The sequence below is a fragment of the Larimichthys crocea genome, chromosome XII (assembly GCF_000972845.2).
Source record: "Larimichthys crocea isolate SSNF chromosome XII, L_crocea_2.0, whole genome shotgun sequence".
Classification (NCBI taxonomy): domain Eukaryota; kingdom Metazoa; phylum Chordata; class Actinopteri; family Sciaenidae; genus Larimichthys; species Larimichthys crocea.
This window is the reverse complement of record NC_040022.1, coordinates 31192619-31215402: the sequence shown is the minus strand read 5'-3', so window position 1 is coordinate 31215402 and position 22784 is coordinate 31192619. Positions and strand designations below refer to the sequence as shown.

At 41.9% G+C, this 22784-nt stretch overlaps 1 protein-coding gene across 2 annotated transcripts; it reads right to left on the bottom strand.

Annotated features, from left to right (window-relative positions):
• Nucleotides 1-10786, bottom strand: ift70 (intraflagellar transport 70). 2 transcript variants are annotated; one of them, XM_027284936.1, is made up of 20 exons: nucleotides 10570-10786; nucleotides 10233-10298; nucleotides 8927-9136; nucleotides 8154-8210; nucleotides 7876-8011; nucleotides 7647-7751; nucleotides 7365-7493; nucleotides 6245-6294; nucleotides 5466-5618; nucleotides 4464-4529; nucleotides 4252-4305; nucleotides 4098-4163; nucleotides 3679-3755; nucleotides 3261-3468; nucleotides 3086-3133; nucleotides 2330-2401; nucleotides 2061-2164; nucleotides 1872-1950; nucleotides 515-644; nucleotides 1-275 (listed from the first exon to the last, which is right to left on the bottom strand). In XM_027284936.1, the coding sequence occupies exons 1-20, from the start codon at nucleotides 10615-10617 to the stop codon at nucleotides 139-141; spliced, it is 1995 nt and encodes a 664-aa protein (XP_027140737.1). In that variant the 5' UTR covers nucleotides 10618-10786; the 3' UTR covers nucleotides 1-138. The 2 variants fall into 2 exon arrangements, with proteins under 2 accessions (XP_027140737.1, XP_027140738.1); XM_027284937.1 differs by lacking the exon at nucleotides 3086-3133 and having other exon boundaries at nucleotides 6-275; nucleotides 10570-10785.
• Between the last annotated feature and the right edge of the window lie 11998 nt (nucleotides 10787-22784).

The following is a 22784-nucleotide window of genomic DNA, read 5'->3' as shown; positions in this document are numbered from 1 at the left end:
AAAATGTGCCTCGATCGTGACATCTGTGGGAACCAGGCCCTGTGTGTGTGTGTGTATGTGTGTGTGTGTGTGTTTCCAGGTCCATGATCCTTTCATCAGTCAGTGATGTTACCTCACACGTTAACCTGTGTGACGACGTCACTTGTTCCAGCCAATCACCTCGTAGAACAGCGCCTTGAGCAGTCGGGCCTCGTAGGTGACGGTGTTCTTTCCGATGTGGATGTGGATCTCGTCCAGAGGCTGCTCAATGATGGCGGGAACCTCTTTACCGTACGCTGCGGGAGAGACGGACATGTGAAAGTAACACGAGATTCTCAGAGACACTGAAATGTTCGTAACACCCGACATGTGTGACCTTAAAGATCACAAAGTCATGAAGATGTAAAGAGAACACGAGACTGATGGTGGAGCGTCAGTGTTTGTCGGTATGTTGGTACTGCAGCGATCCAACGTTTTTACAGGTGTGTGTGTGTGTGTGTGTGTGTGTGTGTGTGTGTGTGTGGCCGCTGCTCACCCTCGCAGTGCTCCAGGAACTGAATACACTCCTGTACCACAGCGTCCCTCAGCATGACCATGTGTTTGGACATGTTCTCCAGCAGAGACAGGAAACAGCGCTTGGCGTAGAACCATGTGTCCGTCCCCAACTACACACACACACACACACACACACACACACAGATTAATGAGGATACATCATGTTACTTTAAAGCACAGAAGCAGGTGAACGGTGTCTCTGTCATTCGTACGTCTGTTCTCACACTATGTAACTTTGGGTTCCGGGTTGGGAGAAGTACGTAACGCTTTGCGGCACACAGCACCAACTATTCATCATATTTTATTCACGTTTCGTGACAGAGACGTCTTCCTCCACATTCCTGAGCTGTCTGAGTGACTCTGTGGTGCTGATTGTTGTGAGGACGAGAGAGCGGGAAACACTCAGAATGACGGCTTGTGTTCTCAGCTGGAGCTTAGTGGACTCAGCTGCAGTCCGACTGTTGTGACTGGACCGGATCAAAAAGGTCCTGAAAAGAGCTGCTGAGCCTCAGAGATAGAGTCCTGGAGGGACAACCGCAACCTGACACTTTCAAGTTTGACACTTAAATGAGGACATGTGACATGTCCATCAGTGAAAACGCTTCAAAATAAAAGACAAACAACTTTTTTACAAACACTGAATGTGTTGAGCTTTGTTACAAACTGAAGACTGAAGGTATCTCACTGCGTTACATCTGAAGACTCTGAAGAAGGTTTTAAGAAGGAGCTGAAGACGTTCTCGAGAACAAAACAAGTCAAATAAATTCACGTTCGCAGCAGGTTTACGGAGAAACTACAGGTCTGATTTGAATGAAACTTGGTGGAAGTGTGTGACATGGTTTGACTCCAGTTGAAGTCTCGGTTCTGGTGCTGTGGATTGTGTCTCTTTGATGTGTCCTGGCAGCTGGACCACGACTGAATAGAGAGAGAAAGAGCGTGAACAGAAATTCCTGCAGCCCTTGAAATGCTCACAGCTGTGACAGCTGTGGACAAAAGCAGCTTTTGTTTCTGCTCCATTTTTCAATAACTTCCACCAGGTGCATGATGGGAAATAATCTCAAATGGATCTAGTTGTTGTCTGAAACTCGTCCGTGACGTCTGACAAACTGTCTTTAGACGTGAGACCGTGTCCGTCTTTAGTCTTTTATAAATCTTTTCCAAGTTTTCTTTGACAGCCAGGTGGAGCTCTGCGCTCTCAGTTATCTTCTAGTTACCGTTTTGTTCAGCCTGTTAATCGATTTAAATAGTTGGATCTGTTCCATGTTTTGTTTGTACATGTTTGATTTGATGCCATGGTAACGTCATTAATGATGACTAAAGTACAAAAAATGTCCGACCTTCTTGTTGTACGGCTCGAGGCTCTTGATGACACGAGAGATGCCGAAGTCGTAGTTTCCCTTTGCGCAGTACAACGTCCTGAAAGAAAAACACAAATCATCAGGTAACATCAGGACAGATGTTTTACTGATTCATCTTTGTAAAATATGAAGTGCTGTGATGAAACGTGAAAGTCAGCTGGAACTCACCCGATGACGAGGTTAACAATGCAGAGGTGGAAGACCTTCTTGTCGGGGTCGTCGTAGGAGATCTGCTCCTCTTCTTTCTCGATCTTCCTCATCAGCTCCTCGGCCTGTTAGACCAGAACCACAGAGATGAGGATGAGGAGGAAACGGGACACTGATTTATATTATCAAAGTCAGAAGAAAGTTAATTAACTCTATCAAAGTTACAAAAGTCATAAACACAAACATAAAAAGTTTCACTTGTTGATAAAAGTGAGTTAACGTCTCTGTACCTCTTCATTCTGGCTCGTCATGATGTACGACACACACAGGTTGGCCAGAACTACAGCGCTCACATTCAGGATCTACAGAGGATCACACACACACACACACACACACACACACACACACACACACATTTAACACTTGTCGAACATTATTAAAAAGGACCTGTGCTGTTTGTTCTAGACTTTGTTCAGATGTTTTAATTCAGAAAATAAATAATAAAAATCTTCAATGAGAATCACAGAATGAAACTTTTGAGATTTCAGAGGGTAATCAGTGAAACTGATCTTATTTCTCATCAGAACCCCAAAAAGGAAATTACATTTTAAATGATTAAATTAATTTTAAATGGAACAGCATGCAGGATTTTAGTGACATCACCCTCCTGTTCCTAGTATGATGGAAAAACTACGGTGGCCACAAAAAGACATTTTGAAAGGTCTAAAGTCTTTGTTTAGTTTGTCCATTCTGGGCTACTGTAAATCAATATGTCAGGTAAAACTGAACAAACTTCGTCATTTTCAAACTCAGTGATGAACGCAAACACTGCAGGGACCTCAGCCGGGTTTACTGTGATGTAATTCTCTGAAACTGGACAAGAGTCAGATTTTGAAGACATGCGCAGTGCAAACAAACCAAATAAAGACAAAATAAAGACAAACACACGGCAGCAGCAGCAGAAAACGATCAGACAGATGTCATGCACAGATGTGAAGACACACTGCAGAGGAATGGACACAGAGCTGTCTGCTCTCTAGTTTTACCGAAGGTTTGCACTTGCAGGGACACTCCTGAATGTTACACTGCTCCACCTGGACAGAAAGGCAAACTGTCAACACTGAGGCCTGACCGCAGACTGTCAGGAGGGCTGAACAGAAGAGTATCTGAGCCTGGCCTCCACACATGTATGAATATGACCGTCCACCCTGAATCACTCACGTTATCGTAGTGCTTCTTGACGATGGGCTCGTAGAAGCCGATGGCCTCCTTGTACTTGTTCTGCATGAAGAGCACGTGAGCGACATTCAGCTTCCAGGTGTCGTCGTCGTTACAGACCTCCACCGACTTACGGAAAATCTTCTCCACCATCTGGAAGTTCTCCCGGTTCCAGTAGATCTTTGCCTGGGCCATCAGAACCACAATGTACCTGAGGAAGACCGGACCAATCACACAGAGGAAATATATAGAACTTTAAGGTAGAGGAACAGCTGATTAGATCGACTGATGGTGAATATGTTTTTTATGTTATGTTCGATAATCCATCGCAAACATTTTAGTCTCATCATCTAGCGTAGAAATCTACATACATGTAGACGTGTGTGTGTGTGTGTGTGTGTGTGTGTGTGTGTGTCCTCACTTCTCCTGCATCAGGTCGTAGTCTTGCAGAGCTTTCTTCTGCGCCTCATCGTCTCGAGCCTGCCGGGCATCCTGAACCTTTAGAGAGGAAGAACAAAAACAAAAACTCTTTAATATTCTCAACTGTTGTTCTAAAATAAAAATTAATTTCTATTAAAAAATTTCTGTTAACTCCTTGTTTAAGAATAAAATTTGTCTTTTTCACAGTGTTAGTCGCGTTTGAGTCGTCTGGAACTGACAGATTAAACTTTATTAGTAGCCATGACAGGATGACGTCTTTAAGTCTGATATTCAATATCACAAAATGAATACGGACCTATGATGAACATAGAAAAATAAACACAGTCCAATACATAATAACTGAGAAAGAAACAAAGAAAGCTTCATTAAAGGGCAGCGTGGAGGACGGAGGTGAACAACCTGCTTGGCCAGCTTGCGTAGCTGCTCTGTCAGTTTGCCGTTCATCTCATCAAACTTCCTGAAAGCCTGAAACCAAACGAACAGACAGGAAGTGAAACAAAGTAAACGTTTTGTTTATATAACACAACTAAATGTTTTATTATCCTCGCAGTACCTCTTCTGGTGCCGTCTGGCAGGTCAACAGGGCATCGAGAAACTCGTACATGTACTGCAGAGGACAGAAACACAGCCTGAATATGGATCCTGACATAGAAACCTCTCATGGTTATTGAATACAGAACAGAACAGAACAGTGTGAACGAGGATCTGAAGTGATTTTTAATAAAAACATGAAAAACATGTTTGTCCGTGCAAAGTGTGACGTACCGGGGAGAGGAATTTGTAGGTGAGATGGGCGTTCTCTGCCAGGACGTCGGCCGCCAGGTCAAAGTACTGAAAGAGTCCAGCAGAGACGTTAATACTATTTTAATGAAAGACCCACCTCTCTGTGTGCTTTCAGCTCTTTCCACTGAGACTCGCACCACATGACACCAAATCCTGCTGAAACCAGCGCTGCTCCCTGCGTGGACGCTCACCGGCATACAGGATGGTGGAAAATGCTGAGGCAGTGTTATGTAACACACACGGTGTCATGAAGATCTGCTCGAGATCATTCAGCACAACAGCACTGACATAAACAAGGTCAACACATGGAGGCCACAGATAAATGTAATAAATGACTGTTACAGCATGTTCTCTCGAGTTCTTCTGCTGTAGAGCTGCGGATTGATTTCTTTTTTGGCCTTTTATGCCTTTATTGATAATACAGCTGAAAGACAGGAATCAGGGGGCAGAGGGAGGGGGAGCGACACGCAGTAAATGGCCGTCCGATGCGGGATTCGAACCGGGGCCAGCTGCAGCGAGGACTATAGCCTCCACACACGGGGCGGCCGCTTAACCCACTACGCTACCGACCGCCCCTGCGGATTGATTTCTGATGTTGTCGATCTTTAAGCTCAGAGTCAAACTACACTCCCTTTCACTGACTGCTCGTTTAAACGCTGCAGGCTGGAGGTGGAAGTTCCATCTGCCACCTGGTGATTGTTATGTTGTTGTAAAGTTATATCGCACTTCATTCCTGGTAGCATTTCTTTTTAATGAAGAATTTGAATGTAATCGAATCGTGACAGCACTAACTTAACAAACTGGTCAAACTGGTTAAAAATTTACCACCCTCTGTGTTATTACAAAGTTTGAAATTAAGATGCCACCACACTGACGCCTGTGACCTGGACTGGTACACAGCAGTCAGCTCATAGCCAGCTGATCCATTCTGGGACCGTCCAGGTTCAGGACAGCCTGTGAGCGGCGGGCCGGCCCGTTGTGTACCTCGTGTTTGCAGTAGAGCAGCAGCAGGTTTCCGAAGGTGACGGGGGGGAAGGACGGCTGCTGCAGGAGGAAGGCCAGCTTCTCGAAACCCTCTGACGGCTTCGTGTCCATATTCACCAGAGCCTGGTTGTGGAGCGTCACCGGGTCCAGCTCCTGACACACACACACACAGTATATAGTATGAGATGCACTTTGTTTCATGCTGTTGGTGGATGATGAAATAGATTGTTTAGAGCAGTGGTTCTCAAACTGCCCGATCATTAACGATTGAGAAAAAGTGTGTGGTGGGTTGTGAAAAGTTTGAGAATCATGAGTTTAGCGGAATCATCAAATCTGTGATAACTTTGCAGGTTTATGGCACAAACAATCATTAACTTTGCTTTTGTGTTTCCATCTGGACGCTGACAGCGTGCACTCAACTTTCAACTCCAGTAGGGGGCACCGGTCGAACACTTACAAAGACTCAGTGGGAGGTAGAGACCGAACCAAGGACAGTCAGTTCTCCATCTGTACATTAATTTTAATAAAGCTCTTTGAAGACGATAAAACTCTCACTGTTACCTCCGTGTGAGCCTTCACACCTACGTCTCTGTCCTAATATTCTATTAATCTCTGTTATCTGCCGGCTGTTAGCGGGGCAGGTCCAGGCAGCCTTAGTTCAGATTAGAACAGAATAATCACACACAGCCAAGAGGTGTGGACACACACACACACACACACACACACACACACACACACACACACTCTCATAGTGGAAGTTAATGGGCGATGATGCTTACCTCCTCTGATCTGGGGGGCATGTCTGTCAGAGCCTCCTGAGCTCCTTTCACTGCAGGACGACATGAAAACTCAAAGTTTAGTTTTCCAGCGGACTCACTTAAAGAGACTCAAACAAACGTTTCGCTAACTCGAGGCGTTTGTGTCGGGTGAGTTTCCTTGGCTCAGTCATCCATGTGTGTCAGCTCAGTTCTAGAAACGTTTCCAGAACTCGATCAAAATCTCCACGAGGAAAGTTGATACTTTGAATAGAAGAATTACAAAAAGATTTACTAAGTGAATAAATTAAATCACAGAGCAGTTAAAACATGAAGAGTGATTCAAGAGTTCGATGGATTGACATTTAAAATGTGAATTAATTTGTGCACTTTATGATGGACTTTTAAAACAGTTTTGTGGTATTTTGTGGTAAAACTGGAAATGAAAAGATTTCTCTGTCTCATTAAAGAAGGTTTCAGTGCTAACCTTGGATAATGTGTCTGTATGACGATAAAAAGAGACTATGAAGTCTTCAGCAGGTGGATTTCATCTCTTTCTATCGGCTTCTGAAAAAGTTCTGCTCTGTGAAAGTGACCTGATTTGATCTGGATCATACAACCTGTGTTTAAACAAGAATAAACACATATTATACTAATAACCAGTTTGTTTGGCTTGGTTATATGGAAATCAGCAGCTGCAGAGTGAACAAGGCTGAACAGGTTAGAGGTTAGAACATAACATTAATGTGTTATCACTCTATAAAGTTGATATGAGGGCGTCAGCAAACACTTATTGACACATTCAGGAGACGCACTGTAACATTTATTTGGAGCTGACAAAAGAAAGTCCAACACCTGCTCTGTCTGCTTTCAGCTCTTGTTTGGGATCCGACTCCTGAGAAAAATATTTTAAAACATGCTCCTCATGTTCATCAGCTTGTCTCTAACTGTGTCAAATCAAAACTGTGAGCTGAGATGCTCTGTAGAGCTGAGAGGACCTCCTCCTTTTCCTGCATACTTGGTCTGTCTGTTTAGTTGTCAGTGTCAGCTACCTTCTTTGTCATCAGATCATGTCATTCTTCTACTTTTACGTTACAAGCTTCAAGTTTCTGAGGCCAAGGTCTGAGACACTGAGTGTTCTTACGGTTCTTCAGCTGGTACTCGATGGCAGCTTTGAGGTTGAAGGCTTCGATCAGGGCCGTCTGATGAAGCACCAGCGTGTTGCCCACGCTGTGGATGTCGATGCCCTCAGTCGTCATCCCGATACTCAGCTCTGACATGCAGAAGAAACATCAAATAATGTGACAACAGATCACTGATACTAGACCAGAGAATGATCAAACAGCCTACGATCATCACGTCACTGAACGAGGAGTCTGCTGTCGGGTGAATGAACAGAGCCGACACAGATGTGATGTGGTCTTACCCGGATGTTCCTTGATGCCTCGTTCGATGATCTCTCCGATGTATTTGAGGGCCTGGGGATAGTTCTTCAGGTTGTAGTAACACAGGGCAATGTTGTAGGACAGCGCTGACAGAGAGAAGATCAACTTTAATGGAACCCAAACACAACATGAAGGATCATGAATTTATGATGAAAGCACAATTTTAAACCACTTTATCTTAAATTAGAAACATTGACAGAGGATGATCACCTGGCACGTATCCCAGCACTTGCAGGGCGGACATGAACTTCTTACAGGCCTCCTCGTACTTGCCATCTTGGTAAAGCAAACAGCCCATATTGTAGACGTAGTCTGGGTCGTCCTGGGAAAGCTGCTCCAGCAGTGACTGCGCACACACACACACACACACACACACACACGGACACACACACAGTAGTAAATGAATGAGTGTGATGAGTGTGTGTGTTTGGCTGCAGATAATAATTCAAATGAAGTGAATGTGTGTGTATGAACATAATGTTCGTCACCTTGGCAGCAGAGTAATCCTCCTCACAGTATTTGATGCAGGCTTGAAGTTTGACCATCTGTGAGAGAGAGAGAGAGAGACAGAGAGAGAGAGAGACAGAGAGAGAGAGAGAGAGAGAGAGAGAGAGACAGAGAGAGAGAGAGAGACAGACACAGAGAGAGAGAGAGAGAGAGAGAGAGAGAGAGAGAGAGAGAGAGAGAGAGACAGAGAGAGAGAGAGAGACAGACACAGAGAGAGAGAGAGAGAGACAGAGAGAGAGAGAGAGAGAGACAGAGAGACAGAGAGAGAGAGAGAGACAGAGAGAGAGAGAGAGACAGAGAGAGAGAGACAGAGGGAGAGAGAGAGAGAGAAAGAGGTAAAACAGAGACGTGATGTGATGAGACGAGCTCAGACTGTGACCCAAACTGTCGTAATCCAGAACCTGTTTTCACACGACGAGTTCAAACATTTGCTGTGAACATAACGTACGTAACACATACTGACGAGGTGGAGGTAAGCTGCAGCATCGTTTGGACTTGTTAATAAAATTGTTCCTTGTTGCTGAGCTGACAGATTTCTGCTCGCTTTATTTCATTTGTTGTGCATTTACGGCCCATATGCGTTTGCTAAAGCACTTCTGCTGAACAACAGCTCGCAGTGATGGAAAGTGTGGAACAGATGGAGGAGGAAAAAATTCAAGGTAAATAAGATGGAAGTTGTTAAATTGCTAATTTGAAGCAGTGATGGACCCGAACACGTTTCAATGTATCATTTCCTGATAAAACAAAGCAGTACCTTGGTGTGACTGCTCGGGTTGTCGAGCACGAAGGAGGCCTTGGTGGCCTCGGGATAAGCTCCAGCTTTGTACAGGGACTGGGCGTAGTACACCTTGTACTCTTCCACCTCCGGGTGCAGCTGGGTGAGCTGCTCGTAGCACTCTGCAGAGTTGGTGAAATCCTGGAGGTGGTAGTAGCAGTAACCCAGCAGAGATAACGCCGCCCTGGACTGAGACACGATCAGAACAGAGAGAGAGTTAAAGGGATGATTACCATAAAACGACTTCAGCTAGTCAAATATAAATCAGTGTTATCAGCAAAATGTGAGTGGTTGTTTATACTTCACATGAACATTAAAGTGTGCATCACATCTTGTTTTGTTTTCTTCCTTTGGTTAAAAAATATTAAAGAAAATATGAAAAACTTTCTTACACTCAAATTTACCATAAAACCCAACGTGACATATTCAAATGTCTTGTTTTGTCGACCTACAGCTCAAAACTAAATTTATATTCGATTTACAGTCCAAGAAACAGGCGGCAAATCTACAACAACGAGCTCGTTAATCGATGAGTGGATCAACAGAAAAATAATCAGCAGCTGTTTTTATAGTTGGTTAAACTTAGTGAGCCCCCTGCTTCTGTTTGTCGGCATATTAAACTGAATAACTCTGAGCTGAGCTCTGGGAGGCTCTGATTGATCACGTTTTTGACATTTTACAAACCAAATGATCAACAGAGGGCGGAACAGTGGTGCAGTGGTCGCCTTGCAGCAGGAAGGTTCCAGGTTCAAACCTCAGCTTAAGCCTTTCTGTGTGGAGTTTATTCCCGCCGCTTCATTATGACCTGAACAGATTAATTAGTGACTCTAAAGTGTCCTGAGTGTGATTGTTTATTCGTCTCTATGAGCCCTGTGATGAGCTGGAGACGTGTACGCCTCCTTTGAGTCAGCTGGGATAGGCTGCAGCACTTACAGAAGAAAGAAAGAAAGAAAGATAGATAGATAGATAGATAGATAGATAGATAGATAGATAGATAACAAACAACAGCAGAGAAGATGGCACTGGCAACAACAGACTGGTAGAAGATCTCGCTGCACAAGTTGAAGGACCTGAGTCTGCTCATTAACTGATTAATCAAAAGCATCATTGATAAATCAGCTGATAATGATAAATAATGATGAGTTGCAGCCATCTGAGCATGAAAAAATACTGGAATAATTAATTGATTCTGTCAATCGACTTTTGGATCAATTACCTGGCTCCTCATGTCCAACACACACACACACACACACACACACACACACACACACACACACTCTCTTACCTTGGTGTGTTTTTGAAGCTGCCCGTTCAGGATGTGAATAGCTTCCACGTACTGTCCGTCCTTAATCTAAAACACACGTGGAGGTCTTATTATGTTCATATAAACGTTTATATGTAAATATATAAATGTTTATATTAAACAGTGTCAGTCCTGAAATAACGTCTGTTACAATTATGATGACATCACAGAAGTTACCGTTCTTGTTAGTACTGTGAATGTTGACACATTAAACGTTTTATTTATATTGTTATTATTTTTTATTAGTGAGTTGAAAACATAAACACAGGTAACTGCTAACGACGTGCAGCTAACCTGCTTTAAATAACAACACGCTCACCAGTTTGTAGATCGTAGCTGTGTACTCTCCGTCTTTTATGGCCGTCATGGCTCCAAACCAGCAGTTTGTTGATGATTAATTAGTTAAAACTTGATTAAAACTCGTAAATGTTAGACGTTAGCATCTGGCTAGCTTCTCTTTTTAGTGGATAGCTACTGTTACTTAGCAACGGCACAGACCGGAAACGAAGCGGTTTGACTGACAGGCGCAACAGCCAATCACGTGGGAGAACGAACCTACACGACCCCACCTTCTTCTATTTTTTTTAATTCAAACTTTATTGACATGCAGAGAATCTTTGATACCTTCATCCATCGTTATTATAATATATAATATATAAGTGTATGTATATATGTAGATAATACATAAATAATCCATTATAACGTGAAATTAAGAAATAAAACTGAGATCAAATGTTATTTTTAATGCTGCTTTTCAGAATCAGAACCAGAATCAGAAACACTCATTAATCCCCACAGGGAAATTGTTTTTGTTACAGCAGCCTTCAAACAGTAAGTGAGATAGTGAGTGATAGCAAGAAAAACATTTGAACGCTAGAGGTTGGATGGTAAAATCCCAAGAAAAAACTTTAACACTATACACTTATGAGATATCCATTTTAACACTATATACACATGTATAAATAACAGTAAAATAAAAGCCAAGTAACAGTGAAGTATGCAATATGTAAATCAAAAAAACCTTATTAAGAATTTAGTGTTTGAGAGACAGTACAGAGAATAGACTGATTGTTTAAAGTTTAAAGTGCAGTATGCATGTGTAGAAGATTGCAAGTTCAAGAGCTAGAACCAGTGATATGATGACTGCTGCTTCAGTCTGAATGAGCCAACAGCCAAGTAAATGTGTTCAAATAACCAGATGTACAAAAGCATGAGTCATCTTTTGACATCGTCCAGAGGAAGGTAAGGTGTAACTCCAGTTTATGTGTGAATTCAAATGTAAATCATAATCAAGGATTAGACCCAAATCTTGTTCTTTGGTGCCAGACCTCAAAGTCTGATAAAAAATAATAATAATAATAATTGTTTCCATTCACTTGTAACAATTAAGATTTTCTGTTTCTCCTCCTTTAAAACACTGTTGAACAGAGTCCAGTTAGATTAGATTAAACTTTCACAAGACATAGTCACAGTACAAGACTGAGGCACGTATGTACAGAGATATATAAATAACAGTATACAGGTGAATATGTTAAGCTGAGATACATATACAGTATGAACAGAGTAAAATGAATAGACTATATAATATATAATTACAGCTGACTATAGCGGATAAAAGTGTAATTAGTAAACAGCTGTAATTAAAGTAATGCAATCTGTTTACAAAATCATGGAGGGTCAAAAATCAATCTGTGAATTAAAAACAGACCTTTTGTGTTATGCCTATATATTCTATATATAATTCTATTCTATTTTCTTTCTTTCTTTCTTTCTTTCTTTCTTTCTTTCTTTCTTTCTTTCTTTCTTTCTTTCTTTCTTTCTTTCTTTCTGCACAAGCACAGACTGGTAAAACCCAGCAATGATCTCATATTTGAAGGATCCAGGATGTGACTTCATCCAAGGGTCACAAAAAAGAAGAACCCACACACACACACACACACACACACACATTGGTCAAAACAGATGAAACCAACCAAGGTGCTGGAGCTTCGCCTCAAACCTTAAACCACACTGTGCTGACCACCGGGCCTCCATAATGATGGGGAGAGTGTAGCTGCTATATGTGTGAGTGTGTTTGAAAGTGAGAGTGTGAGAGTGTGTGTGTGTGTGTGTGTGTGTGTGTGTGTGTGCGTGTGTGCATGTGGATGCATGCTTCTGTGCAGCAGGGTGTGTGTTTTGACTTAGTCTCTCTGCACTTTCCGCATGCCTGTCACTGCCTTCTGTTGGGACTGCTGAAAGCTTTACAGAAGAGGAGCTACAACAGCAGGTACACTCTGTTAATACACAGGTATGTGCAGACAGCAGCTTTTTATTCAGATATTTTAATGTTTAAATTGATTTTCTGACTTTTTATGTCTTTTCTGTTGATAATAAACAAAAGAAAAGAAGTTTAAAAAGTGTTTCTGAGGCATAATCTCAAGTTTTTCTCTGCTCATTGTTGCTGCTTTGAGAGAAAATATGACTGTATTCAAGCTGCGTAAAGGCATGAGCACTTTAAGTAATGCATGCTGGAGATGAAACTGAATGGAGCTCTTTATTAATGTTGAGCCTGAATTTGAATAAAGCATCTGCCGTTTAAATATTGAATGACTCTGGGAAAACATTGTAATTCTTCTACTGCAGGGCCAAACTTATTTCATGGTTAGCAGAGTGAGCCTGGTTAGAAGCGATAAAGATTTTTGGTTACTTAAAGATTTGCAGAACGTTGCAACGACATTGTTCATATGTGTGACTGTGAATACCTGCAGGGTGTGTTTAATTCAACATGTTTCTGGGAGATGATTTAATCAGCGATAAGTGCTGCTGTGTTAAAGGTGTGTTACTATCGATATAATATTCATACCTGTGCTTTCACGAGCGTACAATCACCTGAAACTGCAATGAGAATGAAGTGTCTGTGAAGCGAAGCCAACACAAGAGGTCTCAAAAGTTCCAGGCTGGCTCCAGAAGTGAGTCAGTCTCCATAAGTCTCCATGTTGAAATGTCCAACTTCACAGCAGAAATAAACATGTTTACAGTCTGGTAAAAAAAACTGTTTTATTATCTAACCCAATTCCCACAAAAACACCCAAACCAACACCATCTCAGCTCTGAGCTCATTGGTTCCAACTGAGAACAGAAATCTTGTTCATGGTAATGAAGGAACAGCAGAGTGGATCGCTGATGTGTTTTTAATGTTTTTTGGAAAGAAATGGAGCCCTGTGGCACAGAGGAAGGCTCAGTGCTGGACGGAGTCTGCACATTTTAATTTGTTGACATTAAGAAAAATATAGACTATCACCAGACTTACCCTTTAAGTAAGAGTAAGAGATTAAAGTCAGCAGACTGTAAGAAAATAGAGTGGATTGCCTTTTTCAGCAGTTTTGGGGCCTCTGAAGCACTGTAACTCATTTATCTGTATTTTGGCTAAAACAGAGTGTATTACAGACATTTTGAGACTTTTTACCTCTGAATCCAACCAAGCGGCTTCTTGCTCGCTCACTCTCTCCTTTTCTCTTCTTAGCTTCCTCTGTCAACGTCCTCTTTGCTCTCTTCTCCTCTGCCATTATGTCCATAGAAGCTGTTGAGCCTGGTCACATTGCCTGTTTTCCCAGCTTCAGTTCTGGCACCTGGAACCTCTCCTTCTTCTTCCCGGTGGTCTGAAACTTCTGTGGTGCAAACACTAATGCTCCTCCAGTGCTCTGAGCTCACAGTCCGGGCAGCCTGGCTTACAATCTGAACAAACATGAGCTAACAGCAGCTACAGTTGGCAGAGACACCATTCACCTGATTACAAGTCAGTGCAGCATCAACCGGATTTAACAGACGTCAGTTTATCAGAGAAAAGTTACAACATGTTGATTTAACAGTTTTAGTTTTGAGGTCGACGGCAGGTCTCAGATATTCAAACTGATTCAAACAAATGTCCAGGATGACACACTGTATAGTCTACTTGAGCCTCTGTGTATTATTGCAGGAGTGTGTGGGTGTGTGTGTGTGTGTGTGTTTCAGTGGAACAAATATGAAGCTGCTGAGGCAGCTCGTACCTGGCATGTCTCTGCAGCTCTCCTCACACTTCTTCAAGTCTCTCTGTCACTTTGTTTTCGTGGATCGGCTGCTCGGACTCATTCCTTAATGCGAGCTGACTGCAGGAGCTGAAAGTTTTGCCTCAGGGCCTCTTCTCCTGATCCAGCCTCCGACACGGCTCGAAGACTTTAAGAGTTTGTACTAGAAAAGTTAGACTTCCCTTTTCTCAGTTTTATTTGGAGTGATACCCACAGCGGTAGCAAAGCCGTACAAGCTTTATCACAGTGCTGATGAATAGTGTAATCCCGCAGTGTGCAGACTCAACAGAACAACATTTACAGACTCGAATAAAGTCTTCATGAAGGATGAAGACAAGAAATGAGCTTTGATCCATGATTTAATCATACTGCTGTATTAATAAAGTGCAAATAACTCCACATAGAGCTGCTTCTGAGTGGTTTGACTCTGATGAAGATGCACAGGATGCTGAAACGTTCAGGGCGCTGCTTTGGGCTCAATCTTTAAGGAGGAAATGGAGGAGATTATTTTGGAAATGGATCAGTCAGTGAAACAATCAATTTTCATAAAGCTCAGTTAAAAAATGAATTTAAATCTAACTTCTTCCTCCTTAACTGATGTCCAGGTTCTGGTCTGATCATGGCCTTCAAACTGAGCGTGCTGCTGCTGTTACTGGCTGTCGCCACGGTGACGGTTCAGGCCCAGAGACGGCGTCAGTCGTCGGCGAGCAGAACCGCCACCGCCACCGGAACCACTGAGGACGAGTGGAACTTCAGGGATGGCTGTGAGCACTGGAATTACTCTCTGTTTACTCTGGGTCAAAGGTCAAGTTCAGCATCATGATGATGTCAAACTAGAGGTGAAAGGTCACAGGGCAAGGCTTTAGACACAGATTTAGCTCAGGGAATAATTCCATAACTTAACAATCCTATTAAACTCAGACGGATCAGAATGAATTCAGTTTCTAAATATGATACAGCCTCCATTGCACCTCATAGTTCAACCCTCACCTCTTGTATAAACATGGATCTTCTAATAATAATAATAATAAATTATTATTATCTTTTGTCCAGCTGACAAGGTGAACATGCGCGGCGTGGCCAACCTGACTCAGATTCTGGACAACTGGAGGTTCGACATCCTGAACCAGATGAAAGGACTTCTGCAGAACGACCACCAGTCTCTGCTGCCCGACTACGCCAGGTACAGAGAGGGGCAACAGGGGGCAACGGGGGGGTAAGAGACGGAAGTAAACAGTTAACCTTCTGTTACCCAGCTCGTGTTGGGAAAGGAGGTAACCATAATAAAACCAGTCGTGCTTTGTAAAACAAAATGATGTATTGTCAGGGCCACCAAGCAGCAACCTCTCATGCAGGAGGTGACAGGACTTGTTCATGATGGAGGTCAGCTTTGCTAACGTCTTCCGTCTTCGTCCTCCTGTGTGGTTTTGAATGAGACAAATATTCCACATGAGTGAAATAAAACAGTCGAGAGTCCCCACAGGAATTTGGTTTATCCTTCAGGCTGAAAATAAAGTCAGGAGTTTGTCGGGTACACTCTGCGGCCAACGCCGTCATGAGAAACTGAAGCTGAAACTGCAATTTAAAAGTCAAAATAGCAACGTGCCGCTGTGCAGCGTGAAAGAAACATGCTCGAGTTTTCCACAAGGAAGTCGACTGTTTCCTGCCTCCTGCCGCAGGTTTGAGTACGAGACATCATTATGGTCCGCTCGATACATAAACAGCAGCCGTGTTTCAGGGACATTCTGCCTGGTTTCCTTTTTATTTCTCTCATCTTTCCCCACCTCTGGTTTTGTCCTGCTTTACTAAAGGTAGAACTGATCAGGGACATCGTAAGAAACCCGTCCTGATCCTGGTTCAGTCTTCAGTCTGTTCTTTAGTTCTTCTTGGAAACCTTCATGGCTCAAACCAAAAACATTTTTTCTGCAAACGTCACTGAAACTGATCTTTTTCAAATCAGAGAGACAAAACACGTCCAAAACCAAAATTACATCTGTGAGCTGTAACATGGCAACATGGCAGGAGGACGTATTCAGATCCTTTAATTCAGTAAAAGCACAAATACTACACTGTAAAAATACAGAACTGAAATTAAAATGTTACTACTGAGCAGCCTGAGGTCCAACAAACTGGTCAAAGAGGTCCAGCTCTGCCCTGGACTGCCCCCAAGACCTGGTGGAGTGGAGGATGTTGAAGACTGCTGCTTCACCATGTATGAAGGAGCTACCACAGGTCCTTCATTCAGACTCTTTAACAAAAACAAAATTTGATTTCATGTGTTTGTCTTCTTTGTGAAGCACTTTGGTCCTTGAAACTTAAAACCTGACATTTAATTGGCACTGAAAACTGAAAGTTTTAAATTTACTTTGAAAATTGTCTATCTGAATTTATATTTTTTGAATTCCCTGATGTGATCCAAGAAGTTCAGAGCTAACTCTATAACCCTACAAAAAGAAATAAAGTTTTTGGCTGGATGAGAATAAAATTTGAGGCGTTCAGGGACCAAACCACAGATTATCTGCTCTGTGTTCAGGATCCAGCCGTTGTCTGAGGCTTTGGACGACCTCTACAAGGAGTTCAACGCCCTCAAAACTCACCTGGGTGACCTGACTGAGAAGTTTGTCGCCATAGAAACATTCATCGACGAGGTTAAGGCCAGCCGCGCCAATGCCGGGAACGCCAACGCTGGCCCGGCTCCGGCCCCCATCCCCAGACAGCCAGGCAGGAGGGTGGTGAAGAAGAAGGCCATAGCTTAAACCACCAATGGTGTGCTTCCTCCACCCTGATGTTTGCTTCTTCTCATGGCTCTTTTCATCATATCTGACAGTGCTGGCACTCTGAAGCTAACCTTCCTTACATGTTATAGTATCTAATTTTCTGCCTCTCATGATGTTGTGTAGTAATGTGCGATCATGGGGATCAAAGTCTCAGGCATGCTCAGTTTCAGGTTTGAGGTTATTATTAACGTCTTATTTACGTTCGCCGGCTTCCTTCCTCCCTCTCTGATGTATGCAACGTATACTGTGTTTATCTGGAAGTTACAGCGACTCAAGGCAAGATGGAAACGCACAGTTACCTCATGAAAGTGACAAATTTCTCTGGATTTGTTGGAAATACTTGGGATAACTACAAAGCTCAACAAAATATAACATAGGTCCAGTATTTTAAGACATTTTAATGCAGAAATGCTACATTTTCTACCTTAAAAACACAGAAATTTTCCAATAAAGAAAGTATACGTTCTAGAAATCCACATGTGCCGTGTCTAAAATCACTCATTCATTCACTGTGATGCAGGTCTTGAATCATCCTGAAGGAGTTTATTTTTCCAACAAAGACCGGCTCATTGTACATTATCCTGCTTATAACACGGCTACTCACAAGCAAAATCAATAATTTGACACAAAGTACTGACTCAAAGATTTCTTTTTTAAATTGTGTCCAGATCTGTATTCATAGATGGTCCGTTATCCATCGCAGTGGTTTGCTGTATGGAAATAACAGACCGCTGAATATCCAGTTTTGCTGTACATTATCACGCTTATTACACGGCTACTCATGAAAAAAAAATCAATGATTTTACTTAAAATATTTGTTTAAAAATGACTCAGATAGAAACAGAATATTCAGCAAAGCTGTATAATAAATAGTTGATTTTGTATTTAATTGATTTGGGACACAGCTGCTGGTTTTTACAGTGTGACCTCTGGAAACCTCGACAAACATTTTCAGGAATTTGACATGACAGATTTTCTGGTTCCTGTTTGTTGTTTGTTTCTGGTGAGTTCATCTACACATGCTGAATGATATCTTGTAACACAGCTGAGCTGGTAACTTGTTCTGTTTGTTCTGGACGCTTTCTGCACAAACACGCTTGTTGGTTTGGGTTTACTGCTGCATTATCTGAGCTCCAAATAAACTCACTTATTGCATTCATATTCATTATTTCTGTTGTTTGTTTCACTGTCTGGATCCTCACATGAGGATTTTCAGTAGATTTCCAGAAGATGTCGTGTGACATTAGCTGTAGTTATAATATTACATTGAACAATGGTTAGTTTCAGACTTTAAACGTTTAAATACACCCTGGTATTTAGTTGATGATGCTGCTGATTATAAAGAGCAGTTAGAAGACAGCGACAACAGAAAACCATTTTAATATGGATATTGCGGTCTAATAATTGTAAAGTATAAAGATTTATGGGTGCGAAATGAAATCTGTGAGACTCTAAAATAGACCAAAACCAAACTCTACTGTATCTGGGTCTCTGAGCTGTGACCCAATTTATATTACATCAGAGCCACTGAGAGAAATATCAGTAATCCCACATACTGTAGAGTGTAATCTGTCATTGCTCTCAATACTGACTGACTGCAGGAGACTATGTGGGACGTATCACACAGAGGGGCAGCAGTGATGCTGTGGGTCATTAATCTATCTATATATCTATCTATATATCTTGTTAATATATATATATATATATAACATTATATAACATTGATTATTGCAGCTTTAAACATAATTATGTGTATTATATTCCAGTAAATGTCCCTAAATTCTACAGACTGGACAGATTATACTGCAGTAATCCAGTTACTTTAAACAAAAATGTGCATATTTAAGCAGATTATAATTTATACTGCAGAAGACCGTGATGTCTTAAATTTCATGTTGATGACTCCAGGTTCGCTCGCTCCGTTGACAAACTGACTGTACAGCAAATCATGTGATGAATACAACATGAAGGCAGGTGCTGGAAAGAAAAACTCAAAGTCGGGACTCACTTTCACGCCATAATTCACCGTCACACAGCGTTATTGGTTTGCTTCACTTGACCGGTTCATGAGTGGATTCACCGGCTGCAGCTCTTCAACTGTCCTCACATTTCTGTGTCGAAGGGCCGCTCGGATCAATAACACATTTCATGCTTTCTGGTGTCGGCGACACGGCACACGGCTGCAAATATGACCGACTCTGCTTTCTGAAACTTTCACGTTTGGTCTGAGGAATAAAATATGATTCTCTGATTTTCTGAACTCATTTTTCTTTTTGTTTTCATCCCACAAACCGTGAAAACGCCTCGTCCTTTCACCTCCTTGTTCTCGGCGGTGCCGTTAACACAGTTGACCTCTGACCCTTCATTTGAAAGGCGGTCATATGTCACTGTATGTCACAGGTCTGCACCACTCAGACGTGGCTATAGATTTTACAGCACATCACTCAAGGCCTCTTGATTTGGAGGTCAACGGGCGGTGCCATCTCCATCGGGAAAGCTGTCCTCTTCTTAATTAAGTCATGGCCACGAGTTTTCACCTTGAATCAGCTGTTAGGACAGTAAATGAGTAAATTGGAGCTGGGGAATGTAGCTGCGCTCAGCAGCTTCTATGGACATAATGGCAGAGGAGCAGAGAGTGAAGAGGACGCTGACGGAGGAAGCTAAGAAGAGAAAAGGAGAGAGTGAGCGAGCAAGAAGCCGCCGGACAAGAGTAAATGTGGGACTGACTTTTAGTGGTTGGTGAGAGCTTGGTGAAATAAAAGGCTGAAAGACAGACGCCGAGCTGGGCTGACTGCTGCTGGACTAGGCAGTGATATCAGCTGCTGCTGGTTCTGGTTCTGGTTCTGGGCTGACTGCTGCTGGACTAGTCAGTGATATCAGCTGCTGCTGTAGGTTCTGGTTCTGGTTCTGGTTCTGGGCTGACTGCTGCTGGACTAGTCAGTGATATCAGCTGCCAGCCACTCGTTTGTACATCTGTCTATAGAATCAAATCTCTGGTTCAGAAATGTGTGTTTCTGTAGAGTTTCTGACTCTTTTCATCAAATATTTTATGAATCTCATCTTATTCCTCTCACTTCGTTAGGTTTAATAAAGCGTGTTGTTATGAATGTTTCACTGTTTAATCAGGCAGCAGAAATCTTGTTTCCTCTCGGCAAACATAAATGTTAATATCTGCAAATTCTTCTCAGTCCAAACTAAACTCCTTCAGGATGCTTTCGCTTCTTTTTCAGAACATTTCTGTGAATAATGAAAGAGACAGTGTGACGCTGTTTGAATGAGGCCTCTGGCGTTTAATTACTTTTCAGTATGCCAGATAAATATTTTGCCCATTTGTCTGCAGGGCACACGTGGCTGAGGATCTGATCAGGGAATTTATTATTCCTCAGATCAGAAGACGAGTGAGACCCTTTAAAAAACCAACTTCAGCGTCACAGAGCTCGTTATTCAGCACAGCGGCTTCAAGACAGTCATGGAGGTCGACTAATTTACATATGTAGTCTGTAATTTTACAGATTTTTGTTAGAATTGTTTAAAAAAACAGAAAACTAAAAACCAAAAGTTATTTTCCATAAATTTACGATTCCTTTTACAAAGCTCTTCACAGAGGATCATGTCTTTCAATATAACATGGAGGTTTCTTTACGTTGTTTTTCAGTGCATTTTCTTTCATCCTGATATTTGGAGGTCGCTCATCGATTATTTCGCGTGCATGTGTTATTGCTTCGCTTGGCCAACGTCCGTATTCTTGACTTCACGTAACACTTTGAAAAATGCAGAAGCTCGTCTACATCCTCGACTGTAGTGAATTCAGACAATAAAGAGAAGTGAAGATCTGCACCTGATGAATAATGAAGTCAGAGCAGGATGAAGTCTGTGCAGACTTTAGGAGCTTCATGAAGTCATCAATATTTATTCATACGGCAACTTCCATCTGAGAAATGCAGCTAAAATAAAAATGACTACTATGAGTGAATGAATGAATGAACATTAAAGAGAAAAAGAAAGCTGACAATGCAAAAAAAAAACCTTATATTTAGTAAATAAGATAATGGAGTGATGAATGGACAGTCTGTGGAGCGTTTCAGTGCTGCCTCCATTAGACTCACGCCGTCTGTGCTGAATACAAACGAAGTCGACCCGTCCAGCCTCTGATGGCGTCCAGCTGCTGCTAAAGTTGCATAAAATGATCAGAGAAGTGAAAATAAATAAATAAATGGATGTCAGTGGATGAGACGAGTCGGATTATTAAAGGTTAAAGAAAAGAGAATCAGCCGCTTACTAATGATTCTGATGATTTTTAACTACCGGTGGTTTGTTGTTGATGACAGTGCTGGTTTGTCTTAATAAATGTTTGATGACTAAAAATTATTAATGAGATAAAACAGAGGGACTTCAGTTTACTCAAAAAACATGTTTGATGCTAAGAAGAGAAGAAGATCAGACTGCACATGCGTAACTATTATTTTCAACTGTATCTGTTCGTTGTGGTATATTCATGTTTATTTCTTTATGAAAGAAGAAATGTTTTATATTTATGGTGTATTCATTTTACAGTGCAGCTAGGTCTACATCTGTCTGAGAGGTATTCATTTAAGTATTATGTTTATTATTAGGGGTTATGGTTTGCAGTAGGTTAAAATGACTGTATTCAATCGAGAAATGTTTCTAATATTTTGTCCTCTTATGTAAATGGGGTGGCCAAAATATTAGAAATATAGTGTACTGTCCTGCACCCACTAAGATCTCAGTAATAAATCTAAAGATATTAAATTAGATACCTCTCCTATGAAAGTGTCAATGAAAGCTGAAACATTATCAGCTGATGACGTGGCCGGTCAGTGTATAATATCACAATATTAAAATAAATGTCGACAGTGTCAAGTTTTCTCTCTCTTCTTACTGCACTGAGGCAGTTTCTGCATTGCCAAAATGTTAAAAATAATTGGCACTCTTTGGCCACTCCAAATTAAAATGTCTCTTTAATGTCATGTATAATAAACCAGAGCGTCTCGTTTATGCTGTAGCAGAGCAGAGATCCCACTTTAAGTCTGCATAGGGAGATTTTTGGCCGGCAGCTCTGCAAACAGTTTGCAAAGCGTCTTCCAACTCGCACAGATTAAGATGTTAAAAATCCATCCCTCCTCCCCCGGGAGCGCTGCAGATTTACCCTCTGATTTAAACGTGGTCCAAACATGAGCCAAAGAGCTGCAGCGTCATCTGACTGTCACTGTGAAACCAAGCCCACACTGTAGGAATGACAGGAAATATATGAAGACATGGTCACAGAAGAGACAGAGACGGGCACAGAGGAGGTGGCAGCTGCCCTTTGCTGACGTTAATTTATTCATGGAGGACTTTAGTCTAATTGAACCTTTCAGAAACTCAGAGTACATAAAAAAAAGACGTCTGCACGCCGAGGACTTCGTTCACTGCAGCTGACAAATCGACCTCCGGTGCAATATTCCCCCACTAGACTTGATGAAAGTTCACTCTCATCTTTCACCTGGTGTTTCTTTCTGCTCAATCATGCCACCAGCTGCCCAGAAAATGCTCACCATCAAGGTGTATGCAATAAAAGTCTGTTTACTTTATCGGTTCTGTTCTTGATTCAGGGAAATGCACGAGGAAACGTCACCAGGAAAAATGATCTCCAGGTTTTCAGTAGAAAGGTAAGACTGAACGCTACAAATACTGTATGCATCATCAGCCCGCCT